Here is a 17,557-nt window from a genome sequence, read left to right as displayed (position 1 = left end):
TGTGGGCAAACAAAATCGTACATATACAAAGTGAGCAGGGAATTGGAATAAATACTGATATATTATCGACACAAACCAATTACAAGCACATTTCCATTCATGGTTAATAAAGTGAGCCATTTCACATCGATCAGCACAAGCAGTTTATGTGTGTTTGTTATTGAGCCCCATGCAGTGTTACAGTTAGACTCGCCCTGCTGACCCCAGGAAGTAGTCAGAGTGGGGAGGGTCCCTTTTAAAAGTAGGAAGTGTTATTTACTGCAAGTCTGAGCCATTTAAACCATCAGTGTTCTTATCATGGTCACTGCTCTGTCACTACTCCCCCCCCCCCTCGTACACTGTCACTGTGATACATTGTAACCCCCGGCTGTGTATACCGTCACACATTGTAACTCTCTGCTGGGTGCACTGTCACACTGTAACCCCCACCCCCTGTACACTGTCACTGTGATACATTGTAACCCCCGGCTGTGTATACTTTCACACATTGTAACCCCCTGCTGTGTGCACTGTGTCACACTGTAACTCCCTGCTGTGTATACTGTCACTGTGACACATTGTAACCCCCTCTGTGTATACTGTCACTGTGACACATTGTAACAGCTCCCCCTTCCCCCCTCTGTGTGCACAGTCACTGTCACACATTGTAACCCCCCTGCTGTGTGCACTGTGTCACACTGTAACCCCCTGCTGTGTATATTGTCACTGTGACACATTGTAACCCCCTCTGTGTGCACTGTCACTGTGACACATTGTAACCCCCCTGCTGTGTGCACTGTGTCACACTGTAAACCCCTGCTGTGTATATTGTCACTGTGACACATTGTAACTCTCTGCTGGGTGCACATTAACCCCCACTACTGTGTGCACTGTCACTGTGTCACACTGTAACGCCCTGCTGGGTGCACTGTAACCCCACTACGGTGTGCACTGTCACTGTGTGACCCCCTGCTGTGTCAGCCTGTAGCTTTGCACTGTGTAGCAGTCTGCCAGCATTTTCACCCCACTCTCCTCACTCTCAGCTTGCATCATACAATGGGTAGGAAGGTGACACTGGCCACCTGTTCCTTAAACCAGTGGGCTCTGGACTTCGAAGGGAATTTAAGCAGGATATTGCAAAGTAAGTGAAATATTTAGCAAATTCTAAGATCTTTAAATGTATATTCTAATCTCTTCTTGCTAGCTTTTCTATAACAAACTGCAAGCATTGAAATCATGAATACCACCGTTTTCACAGCATGTCCTGCAGCTATGGAGTGCAACTCCCTTCACTCCCATGCATACATTTCTTTCTGAGCCTGATGGGAGTTGCAGTCTTGGTGTTTCACAATTCTACCCATGACCTTTCAAACAGATTATGGGAGTAATCAATCATGTCAGATTCTAGTCTGGGTCACAAAGCTTGAAGGTTAGCAACCCCCATTAGTCTGATCCACATGACTGTGAATGCTTGGAGATCATATTTTGGTCAGTCCCTGCTCAGTGGGTTGGACTAATATTCTGATATTGTTAAATCAATTATAGAATACAATGGCACTTTAATAACAGTATTAAAGGGACACTAGAGGCACCCAGACCACTTCTGCCCATTGGAGTGGTCTGGGTGCCAACTCCCACTACCCTTAACCCTGCAAGTGTAATTATTGCAGTTTTCATAAACTGCAATATTTACATTACAGGGTTAAGTCCTCCTCTAGTGGCTGTCTATCAGACAGCCATTAGAGGGACTTCCATATTCTTAGAACACAAAAAGTGTTTTAAACTACGCTGGACGTGCTCACGCTATGTGAGGACCTCCAGCGTCGCCAAAATCCCCATAGGAAAGCATTGAATAATGCTTTCCTATGGGGAGGTCTAATGCGCGGACCTGGCCATTGCGGCACATGCGCATTAGGTCCTACATGTGCAATAACTAAATGATTGTATGAATCACCACTTTATTATTACTGTTTGGTCTAAGTACAATATTATAGCACAAAGTAAATGTAACTGTAGCGCTACCTATATCATGTTTTTTATTAAAGGGAACACTGTAGTTTTAGGAATACAAACATGTATTGTATTATGTTCCAATAAATATTTATTTAGATGTATGGCCCCCATGTGTGCAGTCATGAAAGCAAATTTACTTACCTTTCTTCCCGTAGCATGCTGATCTTCACCCCTGAGCAGCGGGTGGGGGCCCTAAATACCAACAGGGGGGGACACCTATTGTCCTCCCCCCCGGCCCCCAACCCTGAGCGGCGGGTGGGGGCCCTAAATACCAACAAGGGGGTGGTCCTATTGTCCTCCCCCCCAGCCCCCACCCCTGAGCGGTGGGTGGGGGCCCTAAATACCAACAGGGGGGGGGACCTAATGTCCTCCCCCCCGGCCCCACCCATGAGCGGCGGGTGGGGGCCCTAAAAAAATATTCCCGCCCCCAGGTGACTAGGGGTCCCCAAACCCCTAGTCACCCCCACCCCCCCAAAAAATGGTCCCCCTCACCCTAAAAATAATGAGGGGGAGTCAATAAAGCTAAAAACCTGTAAATAAATAAAAATAAACTTACCATTAGATGTCTTCTTTTTTCTAAAATCTTATTTCTTCAGCCCCCAAAAAGGCCAAATAAAAAGCCAATATAACCGTCGCAATTTGAAAAAGAAAAAAAAAAAGAGCGCAAAAAAAATGAATCCTTCTTCACCCTTCGAATAAAGCCTTGCCACGCCCTGCAATTAGGCTTAGAACACTCTGATTGGTTTGTTTAAGCCAATCAGAGTGCTCTGTGTCATTTTACACAGCGTGGGAAAATTCCAAAGAACTTTCCCACGCTGTGTAAAATGACACAGAGCACTCTGATTGGGTGGATTTCAAGCCACCCAATCAGAGTGCTCTGTGTCATTTTACACAGCGTGGGAAAGTTCTGTGGAATTTTTCCACGCTGTGTAATTTGACTCATAACACTCTGATTGGTGGATTAAGTAACCTACTTAAGGACCTACTTCGACACAGACCTCCAGCGGTCCTCGGTGTGCTTCAGTGATTAAGGTAATCCCCTCGACACATAACGCTACCTTACAACATGGTCCTTAAACTGACCTCACTTAATGTGAACGGACTCAACGTCCCTAATAAACACAGACTCCTATTGAGGGAGCTTAGACGACAAAAGGCAGATATTGCGTTCATCCAAGAAACGCATATACCCCGCATTTCCAAAGTGCACCTTACAAACCACATCTACACTAGGGCGCACGAATCACGTGCTCACTGCAAGAGAAACGGGGCGGGAACACTCATACATAAAAAATGCCCCTTGCAGGTTATCAACGTCCAGACAGATATAGAAGGCCGATATGTGGTCCTGACAGGCGTTCTACACGCACACACATACCACCTAGTCAATGTATATGCTCCAAACACCCCCTCCCGACAATTCTGGTCAGACCTTGAACTGATCATAACAGCCCTACCAAGGGGAATATTGATCCTGGGGGGTGACTTAAATGCAGCGCCGTGCCCGGCAGTTGACCGAGGAGGTGGACATCGCCTTCCTCGGTCGCAGAACAGAGGGGGTCAAGATAAACTGCTCAATGACTTCATCCAACGCACGGGACTACTCGACCCGTGGAGAATCCAACACCCGAGCCTGAGGGACTACACCTTCTACTCAGCAGTGCACGCTACTTATTCACGTTTTGACCTCTTCCTGGTAAACCAGGTTGCCATGCATTGGATCAAGACATCTGAGATAAATCTAATCTCTTGGTCCGACCATGCGGATATAGCACTTACCCTATGACACCCTGGCCCAAATGCCCCGTGGAAATGGAGACTCAATGCCTCCCTCCTCAGGGATCCCCAAATACAAGACATAATAAAGCAGGAGATGACGCAGTACTTCCAAGACAATGACTCCCCTGATATCTCCCCGACTACTCTGTGGGCTGCCCACAAACCCGTCATACGAGGGGTACTAATCAAACTGGCGACCCAACGGAAAAGGAAAAAATACGAAAAGTTACAGGACTTACAAAAACAACTACGTAAACTTGAAATGCAGCATAAGCAGGCAGTAACCCCGAACAAGACCAGGGCGCTACAAGAGACTAGATGACTGCTCAGAGAACTTATGCTTGATGACGTAAGTCAGGACTTGATACGCACGAAACGACTATACTACGAAAAGTCCAATAAAATGGACATGTTACTAGCTAGGGCCCTACGACCCAAACACAATACAACCTCCATCACTGCAATTAAAGACCCCTGGGGCAGAGTCCTCACTAACCCCAATGACATTAACAGAGAGTTTACGCAATTCTTTGCCACGGTCTACAACCACTCCCCCACACTGAATGGAGACAACGACGCCTATACAACCAGTGTCGCTGCCTTTCTAGCTACCGCCCAGACCCCAAGACTCCCAGATGCACAAACTGCCTATCTGGGGGAACCCATAGCGCTGGATGAAATAGATAGAGCCATCGCAGCATTGAAGGGGGGTAAGGTCCCAGGACCCGACGGGTTTGATGGCACGTACTATAAACTCCTTCATGAAGACTTACTGCCCCACCTAGTTAAAATGTACAACACCTGGACCACTGAAGACACCCCCAACCCGGACCTCTCGACGGCAGACATAACCCTCATACCCAAACCGGACAGAGACTGCACGAACGTGATGAATTACCGCCCCATATTTCTCATTAATTTTGATATGAAACTCTATGCTAAAATCCTGGCCACACGATTGAACCTCGTCCTCCCCAAGCTCATCCATCCGGATCAGGTGGGCTTCATCCCGACCAGACAATTATATGAAAACACCAGACGATCAACTGATCTGATTTGGTGGGCGGGCAGGACGAAAACGCCTTCTCTAGTCCTATCCCTGGACACAGAGAAGGCGTTTGACAGAATCCAGTGGCACTATATGTTTGAGCTCCTCACTGTGATGCATTTTCCAACTACTTTTATTAGAGCAATCCGAGCCCTATACACCTGCCCAAGAGCCCAAACGATGGTCCCGGGAGCGTCACCGCTCCCTTTTGAACAGAAGAACGGCACCAAACAAGGCTGCCCGCTATCCCCGTTCTTGTTCATATTGGCGCTTGAACCACTATTGCATTTGATAAGAAACAACCCAAACATAAAAGGCATGACAGTAGCATCGGAGAGCTTTAAGGTCTCTGCATATGCTGATGACATCCTGCTCACCCTCACTGAACCACTGAATTCGGTTCCCCCCCTCCTTGTCCTACTAGACACTTACCAACTTATTTCAGGATATAAAATAAACCTTGATAAATCAGTAGGCATGCCGCTGAACATAACAGAAGTGGACGTTCAAATATTACAACAAACGACGAATCTTAAGATCTCCCGCCAACCCATTAAATATCTAGGTGTCCGACTCACAACACAATATGCTGACCTATACGCAGAGAATCACCAACGCCTGCTTCAGACCCTGCTCCGAGACCTAGACAGATGGCATGAGAAACCAATCTCGTGGATAGGGAGACTGCACACAATTAAAATGAACTTGCTCCCAAGCCTCCTATTCCTCTTTCAGGCACTCCCTGTGAGAGTCTCTAAAAATGAACTGAAACCGTTACAGACAGCGATTGACAATTTCATTTGGGCCAAGAAGAGACATAGAATAGCTAGACACACGCTATATATGCCAAAAAGCAGAGGAGGATTGGGCCTCCCACACCTACACCTTTACTACCTATCTGCCCAATTGGCACAAATAGTCGAATGGCACTCACCCCCAGACTCCCACAGATGGGTGGACCTGGAAACAATTCTCATGCGCACGGACCTCCCGCAGTTCTGGATTTGGGTCCCCAAGGTTGATAGACCTGACCTCAGCACAACATGCCCCACCATCCTGAATTCCATAAGGATATGGGACACCACGGCACACAAATATGACCTATCACACCCGACCTCACCACTAACCCCATATCTGTGCAACAAAGCCTTCCCACCTGGTATGAGCCCTAGAGACTTTAGGGGTCTGGAAGACACAGGGATTCAACGTTACTGCCACCTATATCACGATGGCACCTTCCGGACTTATGATAACCTCAAGACATTAGCTACACTCACCACAAAGGACCACTTAGCTGTCGTGGCATACATGCTGAGTTTTAGTTCATTTTATTTATTTTGTAACCATGTAATTGCATCTAAGCATAATGTCAGCACGAGCCTGTTAATGTTCATGTATTAATGTTGTCAATCCACTGACATAGCTAAATACGCCTGCCTATAATACCTACACCTTAAAAATGTGCCGCTACTTCAATGCCATATATGTGACTTATTGTGATATAACTATGCTTACATATGCTGTTGTGGCATCGTATGATGTTTTGTTACCCATGCACAACCAAAAATAAAGAATTTTGTGTTCCGTGGTGTCTCCATGCAGAGTGTGTAGACACTGAATATCGGTCCCTCTAGTCGCTGTCCTTGGGCAGCAGAAAAGGCAGTGTTTACACTGCTTAGCCTGCCGGGACTGCTGAAGTGATTCTGGTGCCTATAGAGTCCCTTGAATCAATGTAAGCCCCACCACTTGTTTAGGTTTTAAACTTGATTATACCTTCCTCCTTCCATTTTCATTGCCTTACTATAATCTACATTATATAAATTCATAAATCAAGTTGGTGACATTTTAGCGTAGAATTTGGAGACACATTGGTACCCTCACATATTGTCCATGGAGACATTACTACATCAGCAACAATTACACAGGGAGTTTAAAAAAAAAAAAAAAAGTGTGGGAAAATGCATGGCGTTTAGATCATAAATGTATAGAAATCTGTTTAAGAATAATAATTATAGGCGGAGCCTAACCAGCGAGCAGAGAGGTCGTGCTTTGCCAGAGCTCCTGCCGCGGAAAGCATATTCCTTGAATTAACCTGAGATACAGCGACATAAACCCTTGGCAAAATACACCACTGTGTTTGGAAGCGTTACCTGAACTTGGCGATGCCACATCCGACACCAAGGACCACAGGGAACAGCAACGGTGAAGTGAGGCCTGCAGCGAGTGGCGAAGGGGAATGGCGGCCGCTTTCCCGCCAGCCACGCGCGACGACACAAGAATATGTACAGCTTCCCCCCCCCCCCCCTATGGACCGGTGGGGGAGATCCCGGTCCCCACCAGAAGGAGTGCCCCGCACCCCACAACCTCCGACCCAGCAAGCGACGCACACAAGCAATGTGGGGGAGGGTACCTCCAATATGGCGGATAAAACGTCTCTAACTCCGCAAGCCAAACACCAATCTACCCAGCCGGGCAGTAGCAAAATCGAGAGGGACCCGATAGACATTATCTTCGACAACTTTTGGGCCCAACTAACGAAATGCATGCAGGCTGCTGAGCCATGTCATATGAAGCCCGCAACACGTGCAGCCCCGACAAAGAGAGGTGCTAAATTACCGCCTTCCAGCGCCTGGGATCACCGAGCCACATTTTCCCGAACCGGAGGCCCTCCTGGTCCAAGAGCAAGAGGGGATGTACTCCACAGTTGCCAGCCACACCGGCGGAGGGTAGCAAAACCTCAGCGACAGCGACCAAATACCAAGACCCACCGCACAACCCCGACAGGGGAGACCTCGGGCCACACTGGTCCCCGAGCTCGTGGCACAAGGGCATCAGCTCTCCAGAGGTACCAGGGCAGAGGGGTACAGGCAGCGCACCTGGGTCCCAAACGGCACACAAGCCCACCAGATTTGATTTCATCCAGGGGACCTAGAGTCTGGGACGTACCGCTTCAGGCCTCCGACAAGGCGTGGACCATACAAGCCCAAGAGGCCTCCACACAACCCCAATGGATAAGCAGAGTAGGCGTTGGCTGACTACCGTCAATTCAGTGGACTGAGGCCGAGACACCTCACCCAAGCACTGGAGAAGGCCCTACACAGCACCATGGACTTCCAGTACCATACAGCCCTACTGTTTAACATTTTCTCTAAAGGTTTACCTGCCTGATTTTCTTTTTTGATTTTTTTTTTTTTTGTTCTTGAATGACAAAATGCATGCATCTCAAATAAGCACAATCAAATATAAACGTAGAGTTTTATTTAGCTAGGTCTAGCATGTTTCTCTGTAGCGAAGTCATGTCATGACCACTGTTGTGGATAGGTTTGTTTTATGTAGATTACTGGCACATAGTTTGTAATAACTCCCCATGTTAGCCAGGATCCAGAGGCTTTGATAGCAGCCTATCACAAAGGGCTTTCACGAAAATGAAACGACCCTCTAAAATGTGCATCTAAATTAGACTCTCAGAGTTTCAACCACAGTAATGTTAATTTGCTTAGCCTAGCATGCAACTTAAACAGTAACTTTACCACATACTAATTGCTATCACTTCCAGGCACCCTACCAGGCCTCAGACTCTGCAGCTGCCCAACATTTTAAATAGAGTTTACCATAAACAGTCTTGATGCGACAGAATTTAATGTACCCAGCTAAGTTAGCTTTCTTGTTACACATATCCGTTTTCTCACTGTACTTGAGAATACCAAATGTATTGTCTTAACTGTTAAAGACCCGGCATGTCTCTATCATCAATGATACGCAATTACATTATTTAGAATGTTTATAGCCTAGTTCTCATACCGACTCCAATGCATTATACTCAGGGCCGGCGCTACCATAAGGCGGCCCAGGCGGCCGCCTTAGGGCGCACCGGCCCTGGGGGCGCAAAATCAGGCTGACCGGAAGCGCACTGCACTACCCTCCAGCCGACGACCTATTGTAGCGTGGCCGAGCGCTACCAGGGTCGCAGGGGGCCCGGCCGCCCCTGCGACCCGGTATGTACCCACTGGGCCAGCCTCTTCCCCTGGGGGGCCCAGGAGCCGGCCACCTCAGGGCCCCCCGAGACTAGCCCTGGTATCACTGGGCGTCCGGTTCTGCGGGCGCGCGAGGGAGCACTCTCCCATGTGTGCTTCCTCTTCAGCTCCCTCGCGCGCCGCATACTGATACCGGAGCCGGAAGATGACGTCATCTTCCGGCTCCGGCATCCCTATGTGGTGCGCGAGGGAGCTGAAGAGAAAGCACACATGGGAGAGTGCTCCCTCGCGCGCCCGCCAGCCAGCCAGAAATGGAAAAGATAGAAGCTACCTTTCACTGCTGCAAATAGTGGTATGTGTACTGTGACCACTCAACACAAATAAGCAGTAAAATGCCTACCGGTCAGTCAGATTCCTGAAACTTTCTCCTTCCAATTTTAATTTGTAATTTACACTTTGTTAGGCATCATAGTATATATTGTTCGGCTACAACCTTTAAGCTGCTGCTTTGTGTCCCACGATTATCATCTTTTTCTGTCCAATTTTCTAACTGGAAAGTTTTTTTTTTGTTTTTTTTTAGATCAGTTAAAAAATTCAGTAATAAATGTATTTATTTTTTATTCACAGTTGTAACATTAATTTATATGTATAGTATCACCATATTCTGTAATTTAGTACAATCAGAATACTGTGAGTGCTTTTGCTTTGTGATCTCATGGCAATTTTTACTTTGAACTATCACTACTTTTGTGTGTTTTGTTTTTTGTGTGTTTTTTGCACATAAAATGTGTGGAAGTGGTGGAGATTTGGAGAGTAATATACAAACGTATGCTCTAGATTCAAGCCAGTTTTAAATGCTTGTGTTATGTATTTTAAGGAAGTAAATTAACTATGCAAAAAAAAGAATTAGCCAATAAAAAGATACAAAATTTAAAAACCACCCCAAAACACCTAATTTAGAAACAAAATATATACAATGGAACATATCTTACTTAAGGAAGGTTAACCTGCGCCACTGATAAAACACTGCAGGGTACGATGGCGCTTTATAAATTAATGATAAAATATAAGGCTTGTATGATTTGTGATTTTGCCATCTCATATACTTGGTATTTAAACCTTTAGGCATAGATAAGTTTTATAATAATATTTGAGTATATCCTTTAATATAAGAGTATAATGGGTTCTTTTTCAATGCAAGTACAATTTAAAATGCCAAGAAGGCTGTGCTAAACATGCATTATGAAATGAGATGTATGATCTCAAACTCATAAAAATCAGGTTTCTCACAGAACATGGCTTAATATGTGCACCATTAATATGGGGCATGCATTCTCGGTGTGCCACAAGTGATATGATAAGCACAGTATGGAATATACATATTATACATACTTGTGGTACACAGAACATGTATATATACCTCTCAATACTGGGAATTGTGCACAGGGCCGTCTTTAATATTGATTGGACCCTGGGCAAAGCATTTGCTTGGGCCCCCTGGACCCTGTACACCCTCCCCTGTCGTGCACTCATGTTATCACCCTTAATACAGTGGCAACCTAAAGTAGAGAGGTGCAAGAATATTTTTTTGGGCCTCCCTATTGCAAGGATGTTTAAAAGGTAGATCCCCATCTGTCGTACAACTCCAGCAATGCCTTGACAGCTGGGGCTCTACCATTTACCCATGTTTGCAGGTTTGTATTTAACACTAAGCAGTTTTTGTATGTTTCAATGTAAACAGGTTTTTGTATGTGGTGTTGGCGTTTAAATGTAAGCATGTATTTATATCTAGTGTTGGTTTTTGAATGCAGGGGTGTGTATACATATAATGTTGGTGTTTAACACAGACGTGTATTTGTATGTAGTGCTGAAGCTTGAATGCAGGGGTGTATTTGTGTGTAGTGTTAGCGTGTGAATCTTGAGATGTATGCACATATACACACACAAACACACAAGTAGATATAGACACACTGACACATAGATACACAACCTGACACAAATTCCGATACACAGACACACATACCAGCGAAATACACAAAGACAACATACAGATACACACTGACACACATACAGACACACCGATACACATCCTGACATACACAAAGATTCAAACACTGACACACATGCAGTTACACAGACACACATATACACACCTGACACACTGGCAGATACACAGATACACACACAGACTTCATACAGATACACACACAATGACAACATATAGATACACACACAGATATACAGACACATAGAGACAGACATACTTACACAGACACATAAACTGACAGACATACTGACACACACACTGACAGGCATACAGACCCACATACTGACACACACACTGACAGACATACTGACACATTCTGACAGGCATACTGACACAAATACTGACACTGACACATACACTGACAGACATACTGACACATACACTGACAGGAATACTGACACACTGACACATACACTGACAGGAATACTGACACACACTGACACATACACTGACAGACATACGACACACACACTGACAGGCATACGGACACACACTGACAGACATACTGACACATACACTGACAGGCATACGGACACACACTGACAGACATACTGACAGGCATACTGACACACACTGACAGACATACTGACAGACACACTGACAGGCATACTGACACACATACTGACATACACTGACAGACATACTGACACATACACTGACACACACACTGACACACACACTGACAGACACACTGACACAGACTTACTGACAGACATACTGACAGGCACACTGACAGGCACACTGACAGGCACACTGACAGGCACACTGACACACACACTGACACACACACTGACACACACTTACTGACAGACACACTGACAGACACACTGACACAGACTTACTGACAGACATACTGACAGGCACACTGACAGGCACACTGACACACACACTGACACACACTTACTGACAGACATACTGACAGACATACTGACACACATACTGACAGACATACTGACAGGCACACTGACACGCACACATACACACACACTCAAAATTTACATTATAAAACCCACCCCCCAGTTTTCTACCTTAGAGGGTGGCTGAAGCTGCTGGGAGTTGGGGTCTGGCTAGCTCGGCCCAGACCCCCTCTGCTCTGCCTCTTCCTCCTCCCGCGCGGCTCCTCTCTTTATGGGAGGAAGTGACGCGCAGCCGTCACTTCCTCCCAGCCGGCTGCTGAAAAGCAAGAGGGCCCGGTCGCGCTCTTAAAGCGCCAGAGCGCAAGACCGGGCTCCTGCTGACAGAAGCCCACCGGGTGGCCCTTAGTGCATGGGCCACCCGGTGGGCCTCCTTAGTGTGTGGCTGCCCTGGCCGGTGGGAGAAATGTTTGAGGCAAGTGGGGCCCCCGGTGCAGCTGCTTCGGGCCCCCAGGAGTAACTGGGCCCGGGGCAGCTGCCCCGTTTGCCCCGCGGTAAAGACGGCCCTGATTGTGCAGATGGGACTTGCAGAGAGCACTGCTGATGTACTCTTTGCAGGGTACTAGTGCCCGTGCACAGCACAAGCGCATCTAATGGATAGTTCCCTGTTGTCCCTCGATGTGGGACACCAGGGAACTAAATTGGGGGCAGCACCTGCCCGCCTACCTACCTACCTGCCCAGGAGCCCAGCAGCACCACTGGACCCCAGGGAATCCATTCAGCACTCCAAAAGGTAAGGAGGCTGGGGGATTAAATAAAAAAAAAAAAAAAACGTGTTAGTGTGAGTGTCAGTGAGTGTGTCTGCTAGTGAGTGTCAGTGAGTGTGTCTGCTAGTGAGTGTCAGTGAGTGTGTCTGCTAGTGTGTCAGTGAGTGTGTCTGCTAGTGTGTCAGTGAGTGTGTCTGCTAGTGTGTCAGTGAGTGTGTCTGCTAGTGAGTGTCAGTGAGTGTGTCTGCTAGTGAGTGTGTGTGTGTCTTCTGCACTTACCTTTCTCCAGCGCCAGACTCCCTTGGCGCTGGGGATCCCTCCGCCTCTCAGCTCCGAATGCTCTTGCCGCGCACGCATTCAAACCGCCCATAGGAAAGCATTACTCAATGCTTTCCTATGGACGTTCAGTGTCTTAGAATAGCGGAAGCTCCTCTAGCGGCTGTCAGTGAGACAGCCACTAGAGGCTGGATTAACCCTCGGTGAAACATAGCAGTTTCTCTGAAACTGCTATGTTTTCAGCTGCAGGGTTAAAACTAGGGGGACCTGACACCCAGGCCACTTCATTGAGCTGATGTGATCTGGGTGTCTGTAGTGGTCCTTTAAGTGTGTGTGCATCTGCATGCACTGGCGTACATACCGCGGTCGCAGGGGTCACAGCCCTGCAACCCCTGCGACCAGGTGCCCGCCGCCATGTGTTGCGGCCCCGGCCCGAGCAGAGTAAGCGCGAGGGGGGGGGGGCGGGCCCACGGATCAATTTTCGCACCGCGAAGGGGGGGGGGCGGGCGGGCCCATGGATCCTTTTTCGCACCTACCCTGGTGTCTGCCGCAGGCTGTGTGGAGGGGGCGGGGATATGAATGACATCATATCCCTGCTCCCTGTGTACCACACAGCGCGGCTGGTGCCCTGTGATGGGGCTGGGCTGCAGGACAGGACTCCAAGGAGCCGGACAGCATGCACCCAGGGGACAAGATTGAACTGTAATTGTGTATGTCTCTGTATGTATGTATGTCTCTGTATGTATGTATGTATGTATGTATGTCTCTGTATGCCTTTGTATGTATGTTTCTGTATGCCTGTATGTCTCTGTATGTACAAATGTATGTGTCTGTATGCTTGTATGTCTTTGTATGTATGTTTCTGTATGCCTGTATGTCTCTGTATGTACAAATGTATGTGCCTGTATGTCTTTGTACGTATGTGTTTGTATGCCTGTATGTCTCTGTATACCTGTATATATGCACGTGTCTGTATGACGGTATGTCTCTGTATGCGTGTACGTCTTTGTATGCCTGTATGTATGTGTCTGCATGCCTGGATGTCTCTGTATGTATGTTTCTGTATGTCTATGTATGTATGTATGTGTCTGTATGACGGTAGGCCTCTGTATGTATGTCTTTATATGCCTGCATGTCTCTGTATGCATGAATGTCTCTGCCTGTGTGTCTGTACGTGTCTGTGTCTGTATGTCTCTGTATGACTATTTCTGTGTTTGTATGACCCTTATTTTAAACGAGGGTGGGGGGCACCAAAATGCATCTTCGCCTGTGTAACTAAAAATCCTAGCACCGGTCCTGATTATACTTTAAAACTGTGTTTAAACCCACATGTATAAGCCTGAGTAAAATAAAAATGTGCATGTTATTCATATGCCCCGCATGTTACGCGAGGGAAAGACCGGAGGATTGCCTTTGGGGTACCTCTCGTCAGTCTGTACTTCATACCTGCACTACAAAAATAAGGAATTAAAAAAAAAAAAATAATAATAATAATTATATATCATTATGTATTTTTTTTTTTTTTACCAGCAAAGATATTTTGTTTGAATAATAAAACTATGGGCAGTTTGAGAAACAAATACGGTAATGATTGAAAAGTTCCATAAACCTATTTACAACATGCTTTGCATGACCGTAAACTTACAAATAAAGAAATGTCTATACATACAACCAGCACATTGCTTGTGATCAGAGAGAAGATTGGTGTGACATTTTATTACAATTGTTATAAACGTACACTTCTGAATTGGAGGGAAATGTTATTAAACCGTCTGATCAAGGTATAGATGCTGCTGGTGTCCAATATGTTTCAAAAAGCCCAAACTAATATTTGTAATTTCGCTGCTTTTTATATATTTAGGTATAAAGGTCGCTAAGGAGAAGGGAGCTCGGTACCGTCTTGGTCCAGAGTTGGAAATTTGGTGAGTGGTTTTTTTTGGTTTTTTTTTGTTTTTTTTTTTACTTTTCTAGGGACGGTCTTAGATGGTCTTCAAAATTTCCTTACAGTGATCATTCCCGTTTTCTTACATCACCTAAAAGCTACTGTAGAACTTTCTAGGATTAAGTATAAAACACACGTAACTGTAACTTTATGTTCAGCATGAACTGAGGATTACCTGATGCTCGGTGAGCATTGGTACATGTTTACTTGTGCATTTGATGAAGATTCTATACAAAGATATGGCTTCAAAGGTGCAGTGCGTACGCGCCCATGACACCATGAGGATTTTAAAAAATTACATTAGATGTTTTGGCTATGCCAAGACAGCTTGGAATATGATGAAAATAGGCTTTAAAATTTTTTTATATGTGACTGACTATTTTTACTGCTTCGAGTTGATGTGTCTTTTATCTGGTGGTACTATTAAATGTTATATTTATTATATATTGCCGCACTGAAAACATTCTCCAAGACAGCTGTGTTTTCAGTTTAGCTATTAAGGCTTCTCATTTGAAATTCAATTTGAAATCACTGCGAATTCCAATAAAATTTTGCACGTTAGTGATTTAACCCTGTTATTGTAAGTGCTGTGCCTACGCATACTCAAAATCTGTAACGTGAACAAATGCAGCTCTCTGAACTGAGTGCTAATATCTACTCGCTCCAAGTACAGGAGTACTGCCTGGACATGATTAAACCCCACTGCAGCTCAGGTATGTATTCAAAATGGCCGCCCAGTAAAAAGTTGTGATGTTAGAAATGTATCACTAGAATAATCTTGCTGTGGATCTGCATATACAGCAGCATTAGACTGCCATTAATAGTGGTGCTGTTTTAATGGTGCCCTTGGTGTTTCAAGGTACTTATGGTGTGTAGGAACCTTGGCTTGGGTTAGAGAGATACAATGTTGTGTTCACTGATTATTTCATAGTCTAAGGATGTTGGGTTACAGCGTATGGTACATCATTGTGCCTTAATCTACAACAACAGGGGTCATAACAAAACATATTAGTATAATGCTGCTGTGCTATACGCCTTCACAAAGCCACAGTAATAACATCAGAATTTGTACCGTTTTCTTTTAATGGTGTCTTGGAAAATGCTGCAGAGATTCCATTTTCCCACCAAGCATTTCTTTGACTAGGAACATATCTAGTGTGTACAAATGGGAATGCAGTCAGTCTATTTCATTTTCTCCTATGTATACAGTGTTGTGAGTTGAGAAATTCTGCTGAAAGGTTTTAAAAGTTGAAACGCGGGAATGTTTAGCTGGTTTCCATGGTGATTGCTGCACACGTGCTTACATTGTCTAATATATTTTGTATTCCTCAGCGGGTATGGCTGTGCGGATCATTTCTACGAGTCCGATACCATATTACATTCTTTCCAAGCATTGGCAGAGCTCCTGAAGTCACCTGAGACCTCTGACATTATCTGTGATGTTGGCATGTGAGTATACAGTATCGGTGTTACTGTCCGAAAACAACAAGCTCGCATGTTAAAGTATACATGATTTTTATGGAAAACTTTTTGAATGTGTATTTTTGGTAAATGTTAAAAATGTAAACAAATAAAAAAGTCCTAGTAGTCCGGTGAATTGCCGTGTAACCCAAACTCAACCTTTCAAGTCGTTAGTCTTGGCCACTTATTCTGTTCTCTGCTCTTCCCTATTACTGCTGACTAAGCTGTTTTCAAATGTAGCGTGTACCCTTTTTATTAAATAAAAAAAATATTAAAAAATGTTTTTTATTGATTTATTATGACTGAAAGAAATATAGGTTACTTAATATAAATTGTCAGAGAAACATAGAATGTGACGGCAGCTGAGAACCATTCGGCCCATCTAGTCTGCCCAATATTTAATGGGCCGAATGGTTCTCATCTACCATCACATTCTATGTTTCTGTGTCATCATGAAGCTGTAGTAATTAGGTGTTTGTTTCTTTCTGTTTACAGGCCCGTGCTGCACAAAAATGTCCGTTACAACTGCCGTGTTTTATTCCTCAACAAGTGCGTTACGGTATAAATCTACTTTAAATGGCACACTAGCTCTATCACTCAATGGGAATGATTAACAGAAGAATCAGTCGTAAAAAAATTACAAAAAGAACATCATCAACAAATATAGTCAATATAGCTATTGCTTTACTTATAAGAGTGGATCTGTCAACTTAGAGAACGGTGGTGCATAGAGTGTGCATTTAGAAGCTTCTTTGATGTGAGTCTGTATTGTTTTAATTGTACAGAGATTTGGCGGGTTTAAGTTGGGTACTCTTAGTGCTTATAAAAAAATCTGCCTTCTGCCTACTTGTTTATATTAGTTTGAAATGATTCCGTCATGACCTCAGTTTTAGAGCTGATACTTTTTCTTGAATCTGATAAGATATGTACGCATTAATAAAATGTAATGTACAGCGCTGCGGGATTTGTTGGCGCTATAGAAATGATAAAATAACATCTTCTCTTTTATAATTATTTACGCAGTATTTCATTGAGTGATAGAAACCTATGTTTTAATTGTCTTTTAGGAAAATCCTTCTGATCCGACCCAAAACAGCAATGGCCAACGGCGGGAATTACAGGGAGCTGCGTTGGTTCACGCCGTGGAGTAAACCAAGGTGGACATTTTTATTCTAGGTTTTCCCATTCCTTTCTAGTCATTGTTATTCAAATATTGTACATGTCAAATCTCTAAGCTGTCATGCTAATATATGCTAGGGGGTCCACAACATGTTTGTCATTTTTGTTACAGTAATTGAGATGGTGTGAATTAAAAATCAAGTCTGAGATTTTTGTTTTTGTTTTTGTTTTTGAATGGGTGGGGGAGTATCAGGTGTGCTACTGGTTAATTAAACCATTGTTGGCTTTTCACATTACC

General features: G+C 44.9%; 1 protein-coding gene across 2 annotated transcripts in view; it reads left to right on the top strand.

Moving 5' to 3' along the window:
- Nucleotides 1–236: 236 nt before the first annotated feature.
- Nucleotides 237–17,557, top strand: part of NADSYN1 (NAD synthetase 1) — a 40,072-nt gene continuing 22,751 nt past the window's right edge. Inside the window, exons 1-5 of one of the 2 annotated variants that reach the window (XM_063438410.1) lie at nt 237–1,120; nt 14,599–14,659; nt 16,012–16,128; nt 16,636–16,689; nt 17,208–17,297. In XM_063438410.1, the coding sequence (XP_063294480.1) occupies nt 1,036–1,120; nt 14,599–14,659; nt 16,012–16,128; nt 16,636–16,689; nt 17,208–17,297 (407 nt within the window). In that variant the 5' untranslated portion in view covers nt 237–1,035. Of the gene's footprint in view, nt 1,121–14,598; nt 14,660–16,011; nt 16,129–16,635; nt 16,700–17,207; nt 17,298–17,557 lie in introns of those variants that run through there. The other variant, XM_063438411.1, reaches the window with a different exon arrangement.

Source organism: Pelobates fuscus, chromosome 12 (assembly GCF_036172605.1).
Source record: "Pelobates fuscus isolate aPelFus1 chromosome 12, aPelFus1.pri, whole genome shotgun sequence".
Lineage (NCBI taxonomy): Eukaryota > Metazoa > Chordata > Amphibia > Anura > Pelobatidae > Pelobates > Pelobates fuscus.
The sequence above is the reverse complement of the archived record's forward strand: the minus strand, read 5'-3'. Positions and strand labels throughout refer to the sequence as shown.